Here is a 17,586-nt window from a genome sequence, read left to right as displayed (position 1 = left end):
TATCTTACAGAAGAGGGCGGTCGCTCAAAGACATACTCGAGAGGGCTAAACTTTGAATAGGCTACTCTAAACACACGCCGGGGAGTCGTATAGGCCTGTCAACCCCATTTTACGCCACCATCTTCCTCTTCGCTACTGGAGACAACTTCGCTTCGTTCAGAAGAAGATTCACTTGACAAAACTTCAATATCTGCCATCTCCTTCGCCCACGAATACAAACAAACAGTGAGTGAAATAAACCACGCTATCGGAGTGAACACAACCAGTGACGTCATCAATCCATTTCGCTCGGTACCAGGGCCCGGACATGGTTTTGTGTAAAATTTTTGATTTGAACGGTTAAAAAAGATATCTTTCGCTTCTTTTTGGCCAAAGCAAATTATCTCACGATGATCAGCATATTCAAAACTACAGGTTAGAGCAAATATTTCAGATACGAAAATTTCGTTTTAGTAGCACTTTAAATGTGTTCGAATATTTGAAGAAAAACAGATACCTACTGCTCCCTTAAATGTGTTGGAATATGTGAAGAAAAACAAATACCAACTACTCCCTAAAATGTGTTCGAATGTATTGCTCCCTTACGGAATGTGTTATCCGAGAAACACCATTGCAATAGGAAAGATATGAGAGTCTGAAACGAAAGCAGGGATAATAACCAAATTGGCCATCGTTATCTATGTTTTCTGTTAGTTTTTTGATCGAATACGGTTCTGACTGCTAAGATTTGCTTGGATTTCCAGATTTAACAACAGGTTACCCAATTAGATTATGTCCTGATGTAAATGACGATGTGAGCCTCAGGAATAAATAATGTCCAAGGACAAATATATATGAGCATGTTTTCGCTCCAAATCAAGGCTATTGTGTTTTGTTTCCTTCAAATATTTAGCAACTGGCAGGAAAAATGTTTACGAATAGCTTACCGCGAGATATTCGCTGTTTCGATGTTATGAACAAACAAACATGTCCCTTGGATGTTCTCCAGTTTGAGTTAGAGATTCGCTAACATCAGTCAAGCATTTATTTTATAAGAGGTTTATGAAGTCAAGCAGGATATCATTAATTATCAAAATCGCCCAGGTCTGAGTTATTGCCGAAGCCGAGGACTAAGTAAGATAACATAGACACCAGGTTTGATAATTCCGTGATGATATTGTGCGAAAACCAAATTCAAACACTTCTTAATCTACAATATGTTTTCATTCAATACAAATTTAACTTTACAAAAGAAAAACAAAGAGCCACTGCATTACAGCCAGCGAATATTAAGTAACGCTACAATATTATTTACATTCCAAATACCATATTTCCATCACAGTACTATTTCAATTACCACTGTTTACCAAATTTCTAACTCGAAATTAGCGAAAAAACTCCCAAGATGATAACAACTTCACTAGAATTACATCGCCCCTACAAGACCATATTTGCATCACACAATTATTCACACTTCAGCAAGAGATAAAAAACTGATAATCTCTTGCCCTTCAGCCCAGTCCTACAGGTAGAATATGTTTCTTATGCAGACCCACAAGAATAAGCGTTTCCCAGATCTATTAATTTAATTTGTATTCTATTTTGCCACTGAGTATTTCTATTTTTCTTGAATTCGGCATAAAGTTGGATTTTCTTATTTCCAGTTCCTCTACATGACATTCGTCGTTCTCTTTCATAAAAATTAAGTTATTCCTAGACAAAGTAAAGCAGCAGAGGAAACAGCCAACTGAAAGATTACTTCCAATCTATCGTTTCTAGATTTTTGATTGACCACATAACCAGTGTTTAAATTTAACTGCTCGATATCAAAAGTTTAAAACTACAGAATTGAACGCGATATCCATTGACTGACATGAACCAATCTCTGCAACGGCTTCTCAATTAGAGCGCTGTTCCATTTGAATTTCCTAAAACCAAAACTAAACCGATAGCAATGGCTAAGCAGTGAAAACATTGACATCACAAGTAGTCAACAACTTTAAGAGTGGAAAATGAATTAAAAGAAACCATAATTGGTTTCAATTTTTAAAGTCTGCCTAAAGATGATGGAGCAAGTTCTCTCGAAGCAGCACAAAGCGCATTGAAGCAAAACCAACGCAGTGCCGGATTGTTTTTAAAACTCAATCGAAAATTGCTCAGGGTTCGCATGGTCAGTGAACAGAGACAAATGGGTGACGTGCCTATCATTTATAAACATGTCTAAAAACCGCAAACAATAAGCCAACAGTGAAAACAACTGACAACTTCAGCTTTATAATAAATGGCGCATTGGCCTTGCAAGTCAGAATAATCATATTTTTCCAAGCTTATTTCTTTCGAACGCTCTCTGTAAAAGTTCTATGAAAACCATCCGTGTTGAACATGTTCACATCTCGTCGGTTTTACAAATTTCATGCTAAATGCGCCTGCTCTAAATAGCAGCAGTCTCTATATTTAGATCTGCTTAGGCATGTCTTAAAATTTCGCCGACTCGTTGTAATTTTAAATTTATTGGATGCCACAACAATAAAACGGAAAAATGATTTACAAATTCGCTGTTAGCAACAAAAAGGAAAAATTTTATCATGCAATTTAAGTAAAATTTACTCCACTAGTTTTCTTTTGTTATAAGGCTCACCTTTGTAAGGTTGCACAAAAGTATCGTCCACTATCGTTGTTGCCGCAAATACGCTGGGTGCACAAACATTTATCTTTATGATCAGCCCGTGTATGAAATAATGACTTATTTAACAAGTCACTTCTGAGATAAACTCAGCAGAAATGAACGGCGTAAAACGGTGAGGAACAACTCAAGATCACAAAACTTGCAGCTGGAAACCGCTTTGAATTAACAACAATGCAAAAAAAAAAAAACTAAGAATTTTGCTCCAAATTGAGCATAGAATTTTCGACTTGAGGAACATATTCATCATCGTACTTTCAAGATCTACACAGAATGATTTTTGAGAACGCCTTAGCAAAAAAACTGTTCATTGTTCCATAACACAAAGGATGCAAGGCACTGGGAAGGCAAATCAAAATAAAATTATAATCCATAAAGAGTTGATGATGTCGAAATTGATACGCATTGATCTTACAAACCCTTTCCCACACATAATGGGCTTGATACGGAAAATAACAAACAACAAAAATAATAATGAGCACAAAAATCATCTTAACCAAATCTTTCTCCAGGTCTGTGTTTTCGGGTTTACTGTCTCTCCGGTTATTCTGGTCGAGCAGAACACTTCTTCGTTCCTCCATTCTCGTGCAGTCTCGTAGCTCTTGGAGTTCAGTTTCCACAACAGAAGAGGATGTAACAACCAATGAGTCGCGATTTCTCTTTTTAATCTGCACAATTCGCCTCCTCAAGTTCCACGCCACTGCTCCGTAAGATGCCAGCATTATCACATAAGGTAAAGCGTAATTCAAGATGAATCTAATAATCGCATAGTACTCATTGTTTGTGATAGGAAGTTCGATGCATCTGCCATTTCTAAACCTGAGACCGATGAAAAAGGGACAGGCGATTGCAAATGACAGCAGCCACAGCCCAGCTATGGTTAGAATTGTGATCTTCTTAACTGATGGTCCACGTGGAAGTGGGTTTACAATGAATCTGTAACGATAGAAAACGATGGCAGCCAGTGAGTAGGTCACAACGAGAAGAGCAATGACTTGGAATGTATTCAAAACGCAGGCGGCCTGTTTAAGAACGGCGTTTGCTGGAGGCTGCCAGCTCCCAAACATGACGGCCAGACAAATGCTGCTTAGAATTTCTGCGAAGGCCATGTTAGCGACGAGATGGTAGCACAGAGGCTTACGGGAAGGTATGGTACACACAGCATAAAACACCATGGAGTTGCCGATTATACTGGCCGAGATGATCACGGAGAAGAGGGTCACGCGGAAAATGTAGAGAGCTTTTGTTTCTTCGTAATGTTCTATCGACGTAATGGGTTCCACGATGGAGGGCTCGGTTGAGTTTGTGCTGTTTGTAATGTTGAACGGCATTTTTGGTCTTCTTTAGTTGACACCTTCAAAGGTTTAAAATTACACTGTTAGATCAGAATATTTTGATCACTAGTAAGCTTTCGTGCCACTTCAAAGTTCAAGGAGGGGAAAGGAACTATTTTAGCTTCACTGAACAAAGAGGCTGCTTCAAAACTTGAATATCGCTGAATGTTTAGCAGTGATGTCGACAATAACTAAAACACGATTTTATGCGGACTGTTAACCAACAATTTGCGTTAATTGTTTTGCTTTGAATATTTGGTGTCACAAAGGAGCCGATTTTTGGACCTTTTTAACTCTAATGTAAAAGCTGTGCTTTTGTACGGGGCAGAGACGTGAAGGATAACAGTCAAAACGACAAGAAAGTTACAATCATATGTCAATCATTGTTTGCGTCATATCCTGAAGATACATTGGACAGACAAGATCACAAACGAGGAGCTCCGGGAGTGGACAGGTCAAGTACCGATGGTCAAGCAAGTGAGGAAGAGAAAATGGATGTGGGTAGGCCACACGCTGAGAAGACCTTCAAACAGCATTACGAGGCAAGCCCTGCGTTGGAATCCACAGAGTCCTTTCGTGTGTTTTAATACGGACATATAACAAGAAGCCCTGTTGCTCGCTATGTTTGTTTGGGCCGTGCAACGAAGCTTTGCCCGAGGTGAAAAGTTTCAGTCTCAGCACACAATGTAAGAGAAATCGATCATATTGTCCGCGAAAATCTTACTGGTAATTATACTGAATACTTTCGCAGGTATCACAAGAGAACGTGTTTAAAAGTTTGCGAGGTTCGTATAAAACATAATGGTTGCAGGCATTGATATGTCGCTTTAAACGTTAGATCTGCGTGTTAAAACACACGAAAGGACTCCAAAGCACACTTCACTCTGATTGGGCAGAAAAACACAAAGATTTTCTGGCACCAATCAGATGCCAGAACGACTGCGACCGTTTGGAACTATAGTCTTGTAAGACAATGTCCCCAGGGGCTCTTCTGTCCTTAACTTGAAATCGGCTCACAGCCCCTGGGTCTTGCAGGATGATACCTAGGGAACCTCGAAGTGTCCAAACTATATGTTGCGGGAAATGTCTCCATTAATCAATCGCGGAAATTTTTTGTTTTAAACGTGATGGGTGAATTTTAGTAGCTTTAATTTAGCTTTCCCGTTAGCGTTTACCAATGGCTACGGGTATCTTTCACTAATATAACATTGCCTCTAAATCTAACCTACCATGTGAAACAAAATAAACGTTTTGTAGGCACTTAAATCATTTTTATGTCCTTCCGCAAGTTGTTATGTAACTGAACCATGAAAAGGAACACGTCTGACTCACAAATTTAATAAACAGCTTCGTTGAGTTTCAAATCCATAATCATTTCTTTATGCGCGTTTCGTGGCCTCGACAAAGTAACAAATTGGAATGAATTTCTCCCCACAATCGAATCCGTTTGTAAAATAACCAGTTCAACGTAACTGTTGCAGGTAAATGGAGGCCTCACGAAATTGTTGAATTATCGCCATTTGAAACTAATCGTCTTTTTTCGTACGAAAATATTATAAAACATATTCCCCAATGCTGCCAATATCCCGCTTATAGTCAGTTGGCGTGATCAAAATTTCCATTCCTTCTTCTTGCCAAACCAAACGCCTCCATGGCAACAGTATCTGATTTTTCGCGCGGTATTGAAAGATTTCGTATCATGTCGTAAAAGAGCTAACCTAGAATGAAATAATTCACCACAAATTTATTGATAATAAGCTAGAGAGACCCGGCAAGTACTAACCAAATAACCTGCACGTTTCTGGGAAGTTGCTTTGAGAGTTGTTTCATACTGTTGATGCAAAAGATGGCAAATTCGGTCCTTCGATGAATAGAAGCGCTTAAAGTTAAGCTTGTTTTGTTTAAACCAAGTACTTTCTCATTTTAGTGGCCGGGAATTAGTCTTGCTCATTTTCTGAGGTGAATTGCTGACTGAAAATTTTGCTAGAATTACGAAAGCCATTTGCCACCGTAACTTCTGTTTGAATGGGTGAAACAGTGCGAGTAAACGGCAGCTGAACTGTCGAAGATGATAATTAACGTTTTCGCCAATAGTTGAAGGAAATCACTCAGTAGCACAATAAGAAGTATTTAGAATGGTAAGTTGCATCTTTATCTTTGTTTGTATCGCTGTTATTTCTTATTGTGGAGAGTTTTTTAAGTCTCCTGAAACTTCCGTTTGGTTAAGCTGTTTTCTCCATTGTTTGAGTTTGCTGCTGGAGCGAAAAAAAATGTTGTCTCAAATTGTTCACTGTGTATGCTATTATTGCAAAGATGAATAACATTTTTTGTCTGAAAGCCGGCACTATTCTGCGCCTCTAAATTTTTCTTTATTTTGGTAGGGCACGGTAAATTTTAATTTGAAATGAACGTGAAGAACTCATTTCAGTGTATTTGTAACCATTCACAGGCCAAAACACGAAAGACAATACCATGAAACATTGTCTCTCCTTTCGTAAGCAAAACTTCAAGAGGCGCTATATAATAATTTAAAGTAAAACATACTTCATTCTGTTCTACTCTCGAAGTGTCTAGTAAATGCACTTGACAAGCTGGTCACGGTATTAGGTTGCGACGGAAATTTCTCTTCGGAACTTCAAAGGCCCGATCGAATGAGCTAAAATAAAGTACTTTATATTATATACTAACCTACCGCTCACTCCTACAGTTTCGCTGCGTGCTTCTACTTGTCTTTCACTGTGACAGCCGCCGGTTGACTAAGCTCAACTGAAATACTAATACCCAACGGACAATTTTCACCTGCATAAAACACTGTTTCGAAAATGCAATTACAATTCAGCTCTAAAGCTGTCAGAATATAAACCAATGGAAAAGGCTGAGTTTTACGTAACTTACCATTTAAGATGACAATTCATTTCATGTTCGTTTTTGTGCAGTAAAGTGTTTTAATTAGTACGTCCTACTAACTTGAAGAGTTTTGTTAAACGCAATACCTCCGATAAGAAGAAGTTCCTTGTCTCAACTTCAATGAACCGATTTTAAAGAAAGCATCTGTGGGAGAAAAAAGGGCTAGCGCACTTCACTAAGTTTCGTTTGTTTTCGCTATCAAAGTATTGAAAGATGTTCTTTCGATGATCATCGGGAAAAATAGTTATGACATATTTTAAGGTACGGGTATACCGTTTAACCGCCAGATGTACACATATTTACCAAAGAAAGAGGATGACACATCGATCGCCTCGGAGCTAAAAGTACTGAACACAGGAAGTGGAAACACATATGATAACACGAGAACAACTATAACCTCTGAGGAGCTCTGTGGAAAATTAAAACAGCATTAAAATTCTGTCATGAATATTTTCAGTGGCTTAAAACTCTTCCATACTGAATGAACTTTTAAGGTTATTTTTCTTCAGCATGAAGAGCATTGGTTATTAACTACCTGCATTATATACAGGAACGAAAATTAAAGTCAAACTGGCAACAAACAAATTCATTCTAAAAGCAAATACGCGATTCCAAGATGTCACTGTTCACTGAACAACCTCCTCGTCAAGTTATAGAATGAGAAAACAATCAAAATATCAAAACAATTGAAAATGAGAGTTGTTCGATAAAACCTGTTGTTTTTCCTGACACTGAGCTTTATTTAGTTATTTCAAATCGATAGGATACAGAATTAAATTCGTTCAACCCTTACCATCTAAGCGGGTTTTTTTCTTTGTTGATTATTAGCCTACATGATGAGTTTTGCTGAAACTGAATAGTCAAGCTCTGGGAACACACCGACACGCCTCGGCAATATGATTCCAAGTAAAGTCTATATGTGACAAAACAAATTCAAAAACTACCTTCAAATTATGTAAACAAAGGAATAAAGGGTGAAAGTTTCTAAAGAAACTGTGGTGCCGCGCCGGTGGGGGTAACAAGGTAATTTGGTTATATCAACTACGTTGAAATTGTAAATTGACCAGCGCCGTAACGAGTTAAAAAGCTGATGTTTCGAGCGTTAGCACTTCGTCAGAGCGAATGGAATGGAATTCGTTCTGACGAAGGGTTAACGCTCAAAGCGTCAGCTTTTTAACTCGTTACGGCGACCAATTTTCAATTTCAACTTAGTTTATATAACCAAATTACTATGTAAACAAAAACTCCGTTGTCTCGCCTCATTGTCTCTTTCAGTTGATAGTTTCGCAAATTTATTTCTTTCCGTAAGGGGGATTATTCTCCAATAATAAAAATTGTGAGTACTTCCTAAAGTAAATAAATGATTGCTATCATGACCGTTATTTGTCGTCGACACATTAGCTCATTGTTGCTGAAGCTTGCTGATATTCAAATTAAGAGCTGAGTGATAAAAGGACAATTTGTCTCAACTCTGAAAGCTTTGAAGTGCTATCAATTCTTAATAACTTCGTGAATTCGCCGTATATGTCGAATTTCAGAAAACACCCATATCTTATTGTCGACATCTAACTGATGGCGTGCACCACAAACGTTTAAATGTTCCTTAATTGTAACAGTGAAATAATATGCAGATGAGCCACCATAGATTATAAAGTTTTTATATATCTTTTTATAGCAGCAGTAGCACAAGTTATCTTTAATGGACAATTCTTTGTAACGCTCTTTTTCAGCCTCTTGGGAGTTATCCATCGGAGGAACTCAGAAATATCCACCTTCCTTCGTATCATCCAATAAATGAATATTTCCATTTTTTTCAAACCCAGCTGAGTGGAACAAGACGTTAACAATACTGTTTAGAAGTTACCTAATGTTTGTTCGTTGAGATTGCTCTGTTGAGTAACTTATGTCTCGAGTATTACAATCAAACGTGGGTATTAAAACAAAGTTTTACAGTAAGATAGGCAGGCAGAAATGTAATCATAGAAAAAAAATGTCAAAATGAAGCGGAGAAGCCAAACCAGCCAGACTAATTACAATTCATTCATTTTGATGGTGCCTTTTTCTCATGAAGATGTTACTTCCATCATTAAATGAATCTTTGCTAAAGCATGACAAGAATATATCAAAACCTGCTCCAACATGGAAGCTTAAGGCTGAAAGGAAAAGCATTAAATTCAGTAGGAAGAGTCAATTAAGTAGGAAGAGTCAAGGGACTGTATGCACGAAAATGATTGCAATGAACTATCGAGGAAAGGTTTTTCTTTCTTTCATATACAAAAGTTTCCCCTCTGCGTCCTTGTTGAATATAAAAATAGCGATGGCAATCAATGGAAACAAAAAAAATTACTTTCAAAAAGCTGGTCTTGTCCAACGACCGCACGGGAAATTTCACTGTAAATCATGGCGCAAACCGTACGGCTTCTCTACACAACAAAAATTTTCGCAAACGCCGAATTTTTTTTTCAGCCCGAGAATGCCATTGCTACATCTGAGGAAATTGAAATCGTTATGAATAATTACGGATACCGTAACGAAAGACGGACTGGACTGTCCACTACTCAAATCTTGCTGAATTTGCAAGCAAAATTTTAACCTAGCTTTTTTGGGGGAGAAAAACACGCGAAATATCGATTGGGACGTAGAAAGGGCTTTCAAAAAATCTTATTCCCTCATACGCCGTTCAAGAGTTGCTGAAGTAATAAAAGTGAGTTTCTATGTTTTTTTTTTAACGCAAAACATGCGTTAAGAAAACGCACGTCACGTAAAATTCAATAGCACGCTTTTTTTGCCTCGTGCGAAAAACGCTGACCCGTGCAAGAAAGTTGAAGGCTGTTCAACGCACCCAAACGTTCATTCCAACGACATTTTTTAACGCACGTACATGCGCGTGCACAAAAACGCGACAGTGGAAATCTGGCTCGGTGGCGTGACATTTTGCCGATCGTTCCGGGTGTTTTTCGATTTTCTCTTAAATCAGATATTTTTCCCAAGAAAAGCCCCTCAACTGCTTACAACAATTGGACAAGCCGCATTTCAATTCATAATTCGCTCGACTTACTCAAAACTCATTATAGTGTCATGATGCCTTTCAACCATGCTCTCAGGAAACTCCTCTGCACGTCAAGTTGATTTTAATAAAAAATTTAAAAGCACGTTTTCATGATGGTTATCATATTATCGTTTAGATCGGATGCGTATTTACTCCTGTTATTTCTTTTGAAAAAGAATCAATGATCACCTGAAATTGAAAGAGCAAATACCTAGGTCCATCTCATGAACGAAAATTCAGTTCCGTCATTTGTTAGAATTTAAAGGAATATTACCTATGTACAGTCTGTAGTTTGACCTACTTTGATATTTGTCTGCAAATTTGCAATTGAACCCGACGAATATGTAATGTTTACCGACTGAAGGAGCATCCGATATTTTGGACCGGAAGATTACTTTCTTCGCAAACAATGACAAAAAACTTGGCACACATACATTAAGAAAACCCACTAATTAAACATGATATTTTATTGCCTGTCAATCTGTCTACGTGTCCAGGGCCATGTCTCTGTTGGCGTCTCAATTAAAGTCTCTTGTTAAAGTTTTGTGTTCTTGCGTCATACCCTTGCTTCACGTCCTCCACAGATAAACACGACATGCCGTAATTTTCTTTCGAAGTGGTACAGTAAAATAAGAAAAAGAAGTTAAACTGAGTAAAACTAGGAACATTCATTTGAAAAAGCAAAATGATACTTTTTGATGCTGGCTTAAGAACTGACAAAGATTATGTCGGACTCTACGGTTGTTGTTGCACCTCTCCTGATCTTAAAAAAAGTTGTAAAAAAGGCAATCATGATTTTAGATGTTTGAGATTTAAAATAGACGGTGAAGTGAGGAACTTAATAGTATGCGGTTGTAATAAAAAAATAAACACAGAAACGTGGGCCTTCTGTTTTGAACAAGAAGTAAAACAATCAGATTATTCGTACTCAATATTTAAGCGTCTTAAAATCTTAAGCTCATAATCTAATTGTTATCAAATGGTTAGACCGTGTAGGTACGGCTTGTTTTTGCTTTTCCTTTGCTGGCACAAATTTTGTCCCTTGTCCCATTAATCTGCAAAGTTTTCATGGATCTTGCTTTGTTTGGCATGTACAAAAATCCTGGTGAAAAAAAAAAATAGTATAAACAGTTGTGCCGTCAGTTAAACATTTTCAGTTGTCCCTCTGTAGCAAGTTCCTCAAATGGATGATTCTGAGAGATATATGAAGCAACATTCTCCCTTCTCTTTCTTTCATTTACCTTATAAGATTTTATTATTCTTGAGCCCTATCAGCCACAAACTACCTCGAGTTTCTTGACAAAAAAATTGAATTCAGTGTAAGGTGTTTTGACTTCTGATCGTCACCATGTCTGTGGCCTGAGGGTATTTACAACACATTGACTAATGCTCAGCGTTAAATGCAATTACACCAGTCTTTTACTTATCATGATTATCCATGCAATTTAGTCGTCTCTACCCTCCTAACAAATAATTCAGGGAAGAAGGATACGCTTGCGATGGTGTTTTTCCATTGTTCTCGAAGTTTTGCCCCCTGCTGTTCAACAGATATTACATACATACATACATACATACATACATACATACATACATACATAACTTTATTTGATAACGCAGGTTAAAAATTTACGCAACTTTACAGCTGATGTGGACCTGCCTAAAGTAATTAGTCTATAATTATATAAAATACAAATATGATACAATTTATAAGTTGAATAAATTAAGTAAACCATGAAATTTTTAGTAATAGTGAAAATTTGGTTTCATGTTTTGTATAACATTATCTCCCTTTTCAAAATTAATATTCCTGACAGTTTGCTTGGATTGTTTTAAGTTATATATAAAAATAGACAAATTTGGAGAATCTTTAAGATTATCTGGTAGTGAATTCCATGCTACTGCAGATCTATGAGCAAAGGACCGACGACCCAGTTCAGTTTTGGGCCTATTAAGTACAACATTCAGGGATTTCCTTGAGTTATAGCTGTTAGAGTTCTTGGTCACCAAACAATTAATTTCCCGCAACCCTAGATTATAATAAGCATTATATGTGATAGTTAAGATACGGAGCTTATAAAAATACCCTAAAGGCACCCAGCAAACCTTAGAAAGTACATCACTATCCTTAAAACTATTTGGTAACTTATGAATCAGCCTAGCAGCCCTGATGTGAATCATTTCTAGATCTTTAAGCTTGGGTCCAGACCCCCAAATCACAATTCCATATAGAGCACTTGGAATAAAAAGTCTCCAAGATAGATGTAGATAGGAAATTTATTCGTCTCCTGTAACTAGAACATTTGCAGGCGCGCACCTGGCGCTGATTTGGCTGCTTGCTGAAGTGAGTATCTAGACATCTCTAGATCTGTGGATAATTTTCATTAAAATGTGCAATGTATTACTAAAAATGTAATAAACATCATTTATTTCATATTTCAGGTCACTTGTCCTCTACGCCCGCTAACTAGAAGATTCAACTGACTGTATTTCTTTTTGCCTCCTATAGGCGCATTTTCTTTTAAGTTCCAGCCCTTCCAGAAAAACTCACTGAACGGAACTTTAATTTACTGTTACTAATTACATCATCCTTAAATCAAATTTAATCAGCTGCGTAGCATTCAACCACCGGAAGCCTTTATTTTTACATACAGTGATTGAAACAATAAATCGTCTGGCACACCTCGTTCAACGAATTTAGTGAACAGAGAATAATCTATATAGGTTCGACATTTAATTCAAGTTCAAACGTTGCATCTCACATGTGCCGAACTTAATGCATGAATTATAGGAGATTATTATGATTCATTTATTACCCACAACTCGCCAGGAATTCTGCGAATGCCATGCGCGAAAAAGCCAAAACAGCACAAAAAAATGGTGGGAGACGAAGGAATTTGCAGTTCTTGCTTTGCAAAGACAAAATTTAGTTGTTTGACGTGTGGTGATTACTTTTGTATGAGGTGTTAGGTTTTTGAAAACGAAGAGGGCACTCCTGGGTGGAAAGTAGGAAAATCTGTGGCATATTTTGGGTCGTGTCTCAATGAAATGATGGAAAGTGAATCAAGTCAGAGTATCATGACGAGAAGCCAAGATGACGAAGCAAAAGCAAACAGCAAAAACAAAAGCATCAGCAAAACAATTAAGCAAACGCTCAATAGACGTCTTCGTCTAGCACTTAAGTAGTGCGCCTGGGAATATTGACAGCGAACAGAGTTGAATGCGACAGAGTTAAATTCGAAGGTTGAATCAAATGTTGCATTTACTATTTTAGTCGACTAAAATAGGAGTTAAGTTCGGCACGTGAAATTCGACGTTTGAATTGGGCCTAAGTGGTTTACCTTATAAAAGGCGAACCTATTTACAACCAAGGCCACAAATGGGATATAGTAATTCTGAAGAGCGTTTATACGCAATGCACTTGGCGGCAAGAAGTCGTTATTTAAGACGGCAATCGGAAAGGCTGCTTTGCTTTAAAAGTGCTTGCTGAAAACGATCCGCAGTATAACTCAGCTTTGAATACAGAGTGCTACGTCATTGGAGGTTTCAGTTTTACAGTTTTCCTGTGATTTTCACATGGGGTATTAACGCAAAAGCTCGCACTGACGTAAATTGTATTTAAGAAATACTCTGACATAATTACCCCTTTGGACGTAGCTTACATCACTCATTGTAATAGAACAGGCCGTACGAATGCCCCGGCCGGACCAATACTCATGGTCTTAAAATAAGTGAATTGCTGCCTTTCTATAATATCAAGAAATGGATAGATATTCTAGTCTTCTCGGATAAGGACGAATGAACCGTTGGCCCCGTCTCCTTCAGCGTTAGGGGTAGGAGACGTTAATTTCCCACGCACGAGATTACTGCGTGGTGGATGTTCTCCCATGGGGTGGGATGGAGTAGTGCAAATACAAACATTTGTCCACGAACAAGTTTTTTAAGTTCTCGAACCCTTGAACGGAGGATTTCCCCTCAGAAATACACACATTACTCCTAAGATCTACAGAGAATGATTCTTGAGAACGCCTTAGCAAAGAAACTATTCATTGTTCCATAACACAAAGGATGTAAGGCACTGGGAAGGCAAATCAAAATAAAATTGTAATCCATAAAGAGTTGATGATATCGAAATTCATACGCATCGATCTTACAAACCCTTTCCCACACATAATGGGCTTGCTACGGAAAATAACAAACAACAAAAATAATAATAAGCACAAAAATCATCTTGAGCAAATCTTTCTCTGGGTCTGTGTTGTCTCGTTTACAGTCTCTCTGGTTATTTTTGTCGAGCACGACACTCCTTTGTTCCTTCATTCTTGCGTCCTGTCCCAAATCTTGTAGTCCCATTTGATCTTCGATTTGAACAACACAAGACGATTCGGCAGTCGAGGTCCACTTTCTTTGGTTAATCTGCACAATTCGCCTCCTCAAGTTCCATGCCACTGCTCCGTAAGATGCCAGCATTATCACATAAGGTAATGCGTAATTCAAGATGAATCTAATAATCGCATAGTACTCATTGTTTGTGATAGGCAGCTCGATGCATCTGCCATTTCTAAACCTGAGACCGATGAAAAAGGGACAGGCGATTGCAATTGACAACAACCATGGCCCAGCTATGGTTAGAATTTTGATCTTCTTAACTGGTGGTCCGCGTGGAAGTGGGTTTACAATGAATCTGTATCGATAGAAAGCGATGGCAGCCAGTGAGTAGGTCACAACGAGAAGAGCAATCACTTGGAATGTATTCAAAACGCAGGCGGCCTCTTGAAGAACGGCGTTTGTCAGATTCTGCCAGCTCGCATAACGGCCAAACAAACGCTACTTAGGACTTCCGCAAAGGCCATGTTAGCGACAAGATGGTAGGATAGAGGCTTACGAGAAGGTATGGTCTACACAGCATAAAAAACCATGGAGTTGCCAATTATACTGGCCGAGATTATAACGGAGAAGAGGGTCACACGGAAAATGTAAACAGCTTTTGCTTCTTCATACTGTTCTATCCACGTAATAGATTCCACGGTGGAGGGCTCGGTTGCGTTTGTGATGTTCGTATCGTTGATGAACTGCATTGTTTCCTCGTCCTCCTGCACTTGTTGTGGATGTTTCTTGTCCTCTTTGTTGACACCACTGCGAGAGAGATAAGCATAAAAAAGATACTGTGTTGAGAAACCGTTTCGTTAAAGACTTTCCCGCAGTCTTACTCTCGACTGTTTTGAACGTCACAAATGGCTCCGAATTTTAAACCCGTGAATATATGAATGATAAATTTTATTTTGGTTTAATTATAATTAAATTTGTTATTGCTGTCCTCGTGTCTTTTATCTCATATCTCGATATACATCTATGATCGTTATAACGACCTCTTTGTTGAGTACTGAATACATGTACCGTATTTCTTAGATTAAGCGCCCAGGGCGCTTATTTCATTTTTGGACTTTTGGGGTGGGAGCTTATTTCATTTTTGGACTTTTGGGGTGGGCGCTTATTCGCAGTGGGTGCTTATTCGAGGCTTGGCGCTTATTACATTTTCACCATTTTCAGTAAGTAAAACTGAAACAATGAAACTAGAGATTGTAAGCCATTAAAGAAATACCGTACCGTAATAATCAGTCCCCGTATTCCTCTTGTGTACTTTGTTATTATTTTTTGGGGGGGGAGGGGGTGGGCGCTTACTCGAGGTTGGGCACTTAAAAAGTACTTTTTGGGGGTGAGGTGTTGGGATGGGCGCTTTTTAGAGGTTGGACGCTTATTAACTTTTTCTACCTTCAGGGTGGGCGCTTATTCGAGGTTGGGCGCTTAATCGAATAAGCACGGTAACACGAATGACGCCAAATTTTCAGACTAGTGACAAATGAATGACGATTCAATGATAAATTATAATGCTGCTATTGTTAAAGATCTCTCCAAGAACAGCGCTCGTATACATGGATATTACAAACAGCTGGTACAGGGCCAAAATCAATGCGACAGTTTTAAATCACACAAACTCCCAGTGATTCCCGAAATACATTCGTAGGCTATAAATAAGCCTGTAAACATTTTATTTGGTGTAATGATGCCATAATATTATCAGAGGAAGTCATCGTGGTAAATTATTAAAGATATCCAACCGATAGACAGGGATAAGGCTCAATTCTGGGCTATCTGCCATTTAATTATTATAAGGACCTTAAGCAAACAACGACAGCGACGGCAACGAGGATCTGGATAACCAAAAGATCTAATTGGCAAAACAATCGCTCACCACGCGCGTTTTAAAACTTAATACATTTCTTAGCCATCCTTTGCAAAACAACAACGTGAACTCACCAAAATTTGCATCGTCTTCAAACCGAAACCGCGACGGCAAACTAGTTTAACTTCCACTTGGAACTCAACGCTATTTTTATACGTAAGGTTGAGGTTGAAGTGTGGCGCCATATGAGACTGTAAATACATAGAGCCATTTTCAAAACTTTAATTAAAAACAGAAATTTGTTGAGAGCACTAACCGTTAGCTTCTTCCAAAAATTGAGAAGAACCTTGGCCTTTCTTCAAGTTACTCACAAAGCTCCCGATAGCTGACATGCTTTTTTTGCTACGACGCGTGTATCCAAGAAGCACTGTTGCACACTAAATGAACGACACAAGTTAATGCTGTAGGGTTGTTTGCCAGGGTAGATCAATATCATCAAATTTCTGTCTTATAATCGAAAGAAATCGAAATTACTTTCCTGGCCTGGGGGTCGTTTCAAACCACACTTACAAAATCCAGATTCAAATTTCAATTTTTTTGTCTGCCATTATTGTAAACTCTATGTCTTCCAAACCTACACTCACGATATCACGATATCTCGCAAAGATGACGCAAGAACCTTCTACTTGTTTATTAGAAAATGACCTCCCCAGCCCGATGAACTGAACACTGAATTTCAGTAGAGAACTGGAGGTCCTTCCGATAAAATATTAGACTTTTTATCTTTGTAACTAAACGTACCATGAGAAATTAAAGCAATCCATGAGTTTCCAGTCTTGACAACTTCCCTTACAGAAGTTGTACACGTTCACAAGTACGGCAGAGGAAGTTATTTCTCAATGTGTACTTAGCTTCTTGCCCGTCATTGTGGATAACATTTTGAAAGGTGTTACCTTAAAAGTGTTCGAATACGTGAAGAAAAGCAGACGCCCACTGCTCCCTTAAATGTGTTCAAGTATGTGAACAAAAGCAGACGCCTATTGCTCCATTACGGAATGTGTTATCCGATAAACACCTTTGCAACGGAAAGAGATGAGAGTCTGAAACGAAAGCAGGGATAATAACCACAATGGCCATCGTTATCTATGCAAGGTTAACTGTTTTCTGTTGGTTTTCTGATCGAATACGGTTCTGACTGCTAAGATCTGCTTGGATTTCCAGATTTAACAATAGGCTGCCTAATTAGATTATGTCCTGATGTAAACGACAATGTGAGCCTTGAGGAATAGATATGTCCAAGGACAAATATATATATACGAGCATGTTTTTGCTCCAAATGAAGGCTGTCGTGTTTAGTTTCCACAAAATATTTAGCAACTCGCAGGAAAAGGTGTTCATGAGTAGCTTACCTTTTGCTGCGTGCAATCAGTCACTTTTCAGTGTTCTCTGTTAC

At 38.3% G+C, this 17,586-nt stretch overlaps 1 protein-coding gene, 1 long non-coding RNA gene and 2 pseudogenes across 5 annotated transcripts; all 4 read right to left on the bottom strand.

The window, feature by feature from the left end:
- Positions 1-1,135: 1,135 nt before the first annotated feature.
- LOC148733917 (cholecystokinin receptor type A-like) lies at positions 1,136-7,971 on the bottom strand. Of its 3 annotated transcripts, XM_088757386.1 has the most exons (4): positions 7,697-7,971; positions 6,685-7,312; positions 5,329-5,714; positions 1,136-4,016 (listed from the first exon to the last, which is right to left on the bottom strand). In XM_088757386.1, exon 4 carries the CDS (start codon positions 3,991-3,993, stop codon positions 2,920-2,922), a length of 1,074 nt encoding a protein of 357 aa, XP_088613512.1. In that variant the 5' UTR covers positions 3,994-4,016; positions 5,329-5,714; positions 6,685-7,312; positions 7,697-7,971; the 3' UTR covers positions 1,136-2,919. The 3 variants fall into 3 exon arrangements, with proteins under 3 accessions (XP_088613512.1, XP_088613513.1, XP_088613511.1); XM_088757387.1 differs by lacking the exon at positions 5,329-5,714 and having other exon boundaries at positions 6,689-7,312; XM_088757385.1 differs by lacking the exon at positions 5,329-5,714 and having other exon boundaries at positions 7,697-7,969.
- A 2,046-nt stretch (positions 7,972-10,017) lies between these two features.
- LOC148733916 (uncharacterized) lies at positions 10,018-11,483 on the bottom strand. Its single transcript, XR_016000575.1, has 2 exons — positions 11,194-11,483; positions 10,018-11,054 (listed from the first exon to the last, which is right to left on the bottom strand). It is a non-coding gene; the product is annotated as an uncharacterized LOC148733916 (long non-coding RNA).
- Positions 11,484-11,536: 53 nt separating this feature from the next.
- Positions 11,537-13,620, bottom strand: LOC148733915 (uncharacterized; annotated as a pseudogene).
- LOC148733914 (putative G protein-coupled receptor tkr-1) lies at positions 13,189-16,572 on the bottom strand (annotated as a pseudogene). Its single transcript, XR_016000574.1, has 2 exons — positions 16,450-16,572; positions 13,189-15,085 (listed from the first exon to the last, which is right to left on the bottom strand). The product of XR_016000574.1 is annotated as a putative G protein-coupled receptor tkr-1 (transcript).
- Between the last annotated feature and the right edge of the window lie 1,014 nt (positions 16,573-17,586).

Source organism: Stylophora pistillata, chromosome 4 (genome assembly GCF_964205215.1).
Source record: "Stylophora pistillata chromosome 4, jaStyPist1.2, whole genome shotgun sequence".
NCBI lineage: Eukaryota > Metazoa > Cnidaria > Anthozoa > Scleractinia > Pocilloporidae > Stylophora > Stylophora pistillata.
The sequence above is the reverse complement of the archived record's forward strand: the minus strand, read 5'-3'. Positions and strand labels throughout refer to the sequence as shown.

Excerpts from the sequence above, each read along its gene's own strand:
- LOC148733917 (XM_088757386.1), bottom strand. The coding sequence starts at position 3,993 with ATGCCGTTCAACATTACAAACAGCACAAACTCAACCGAGCCCTCCATC.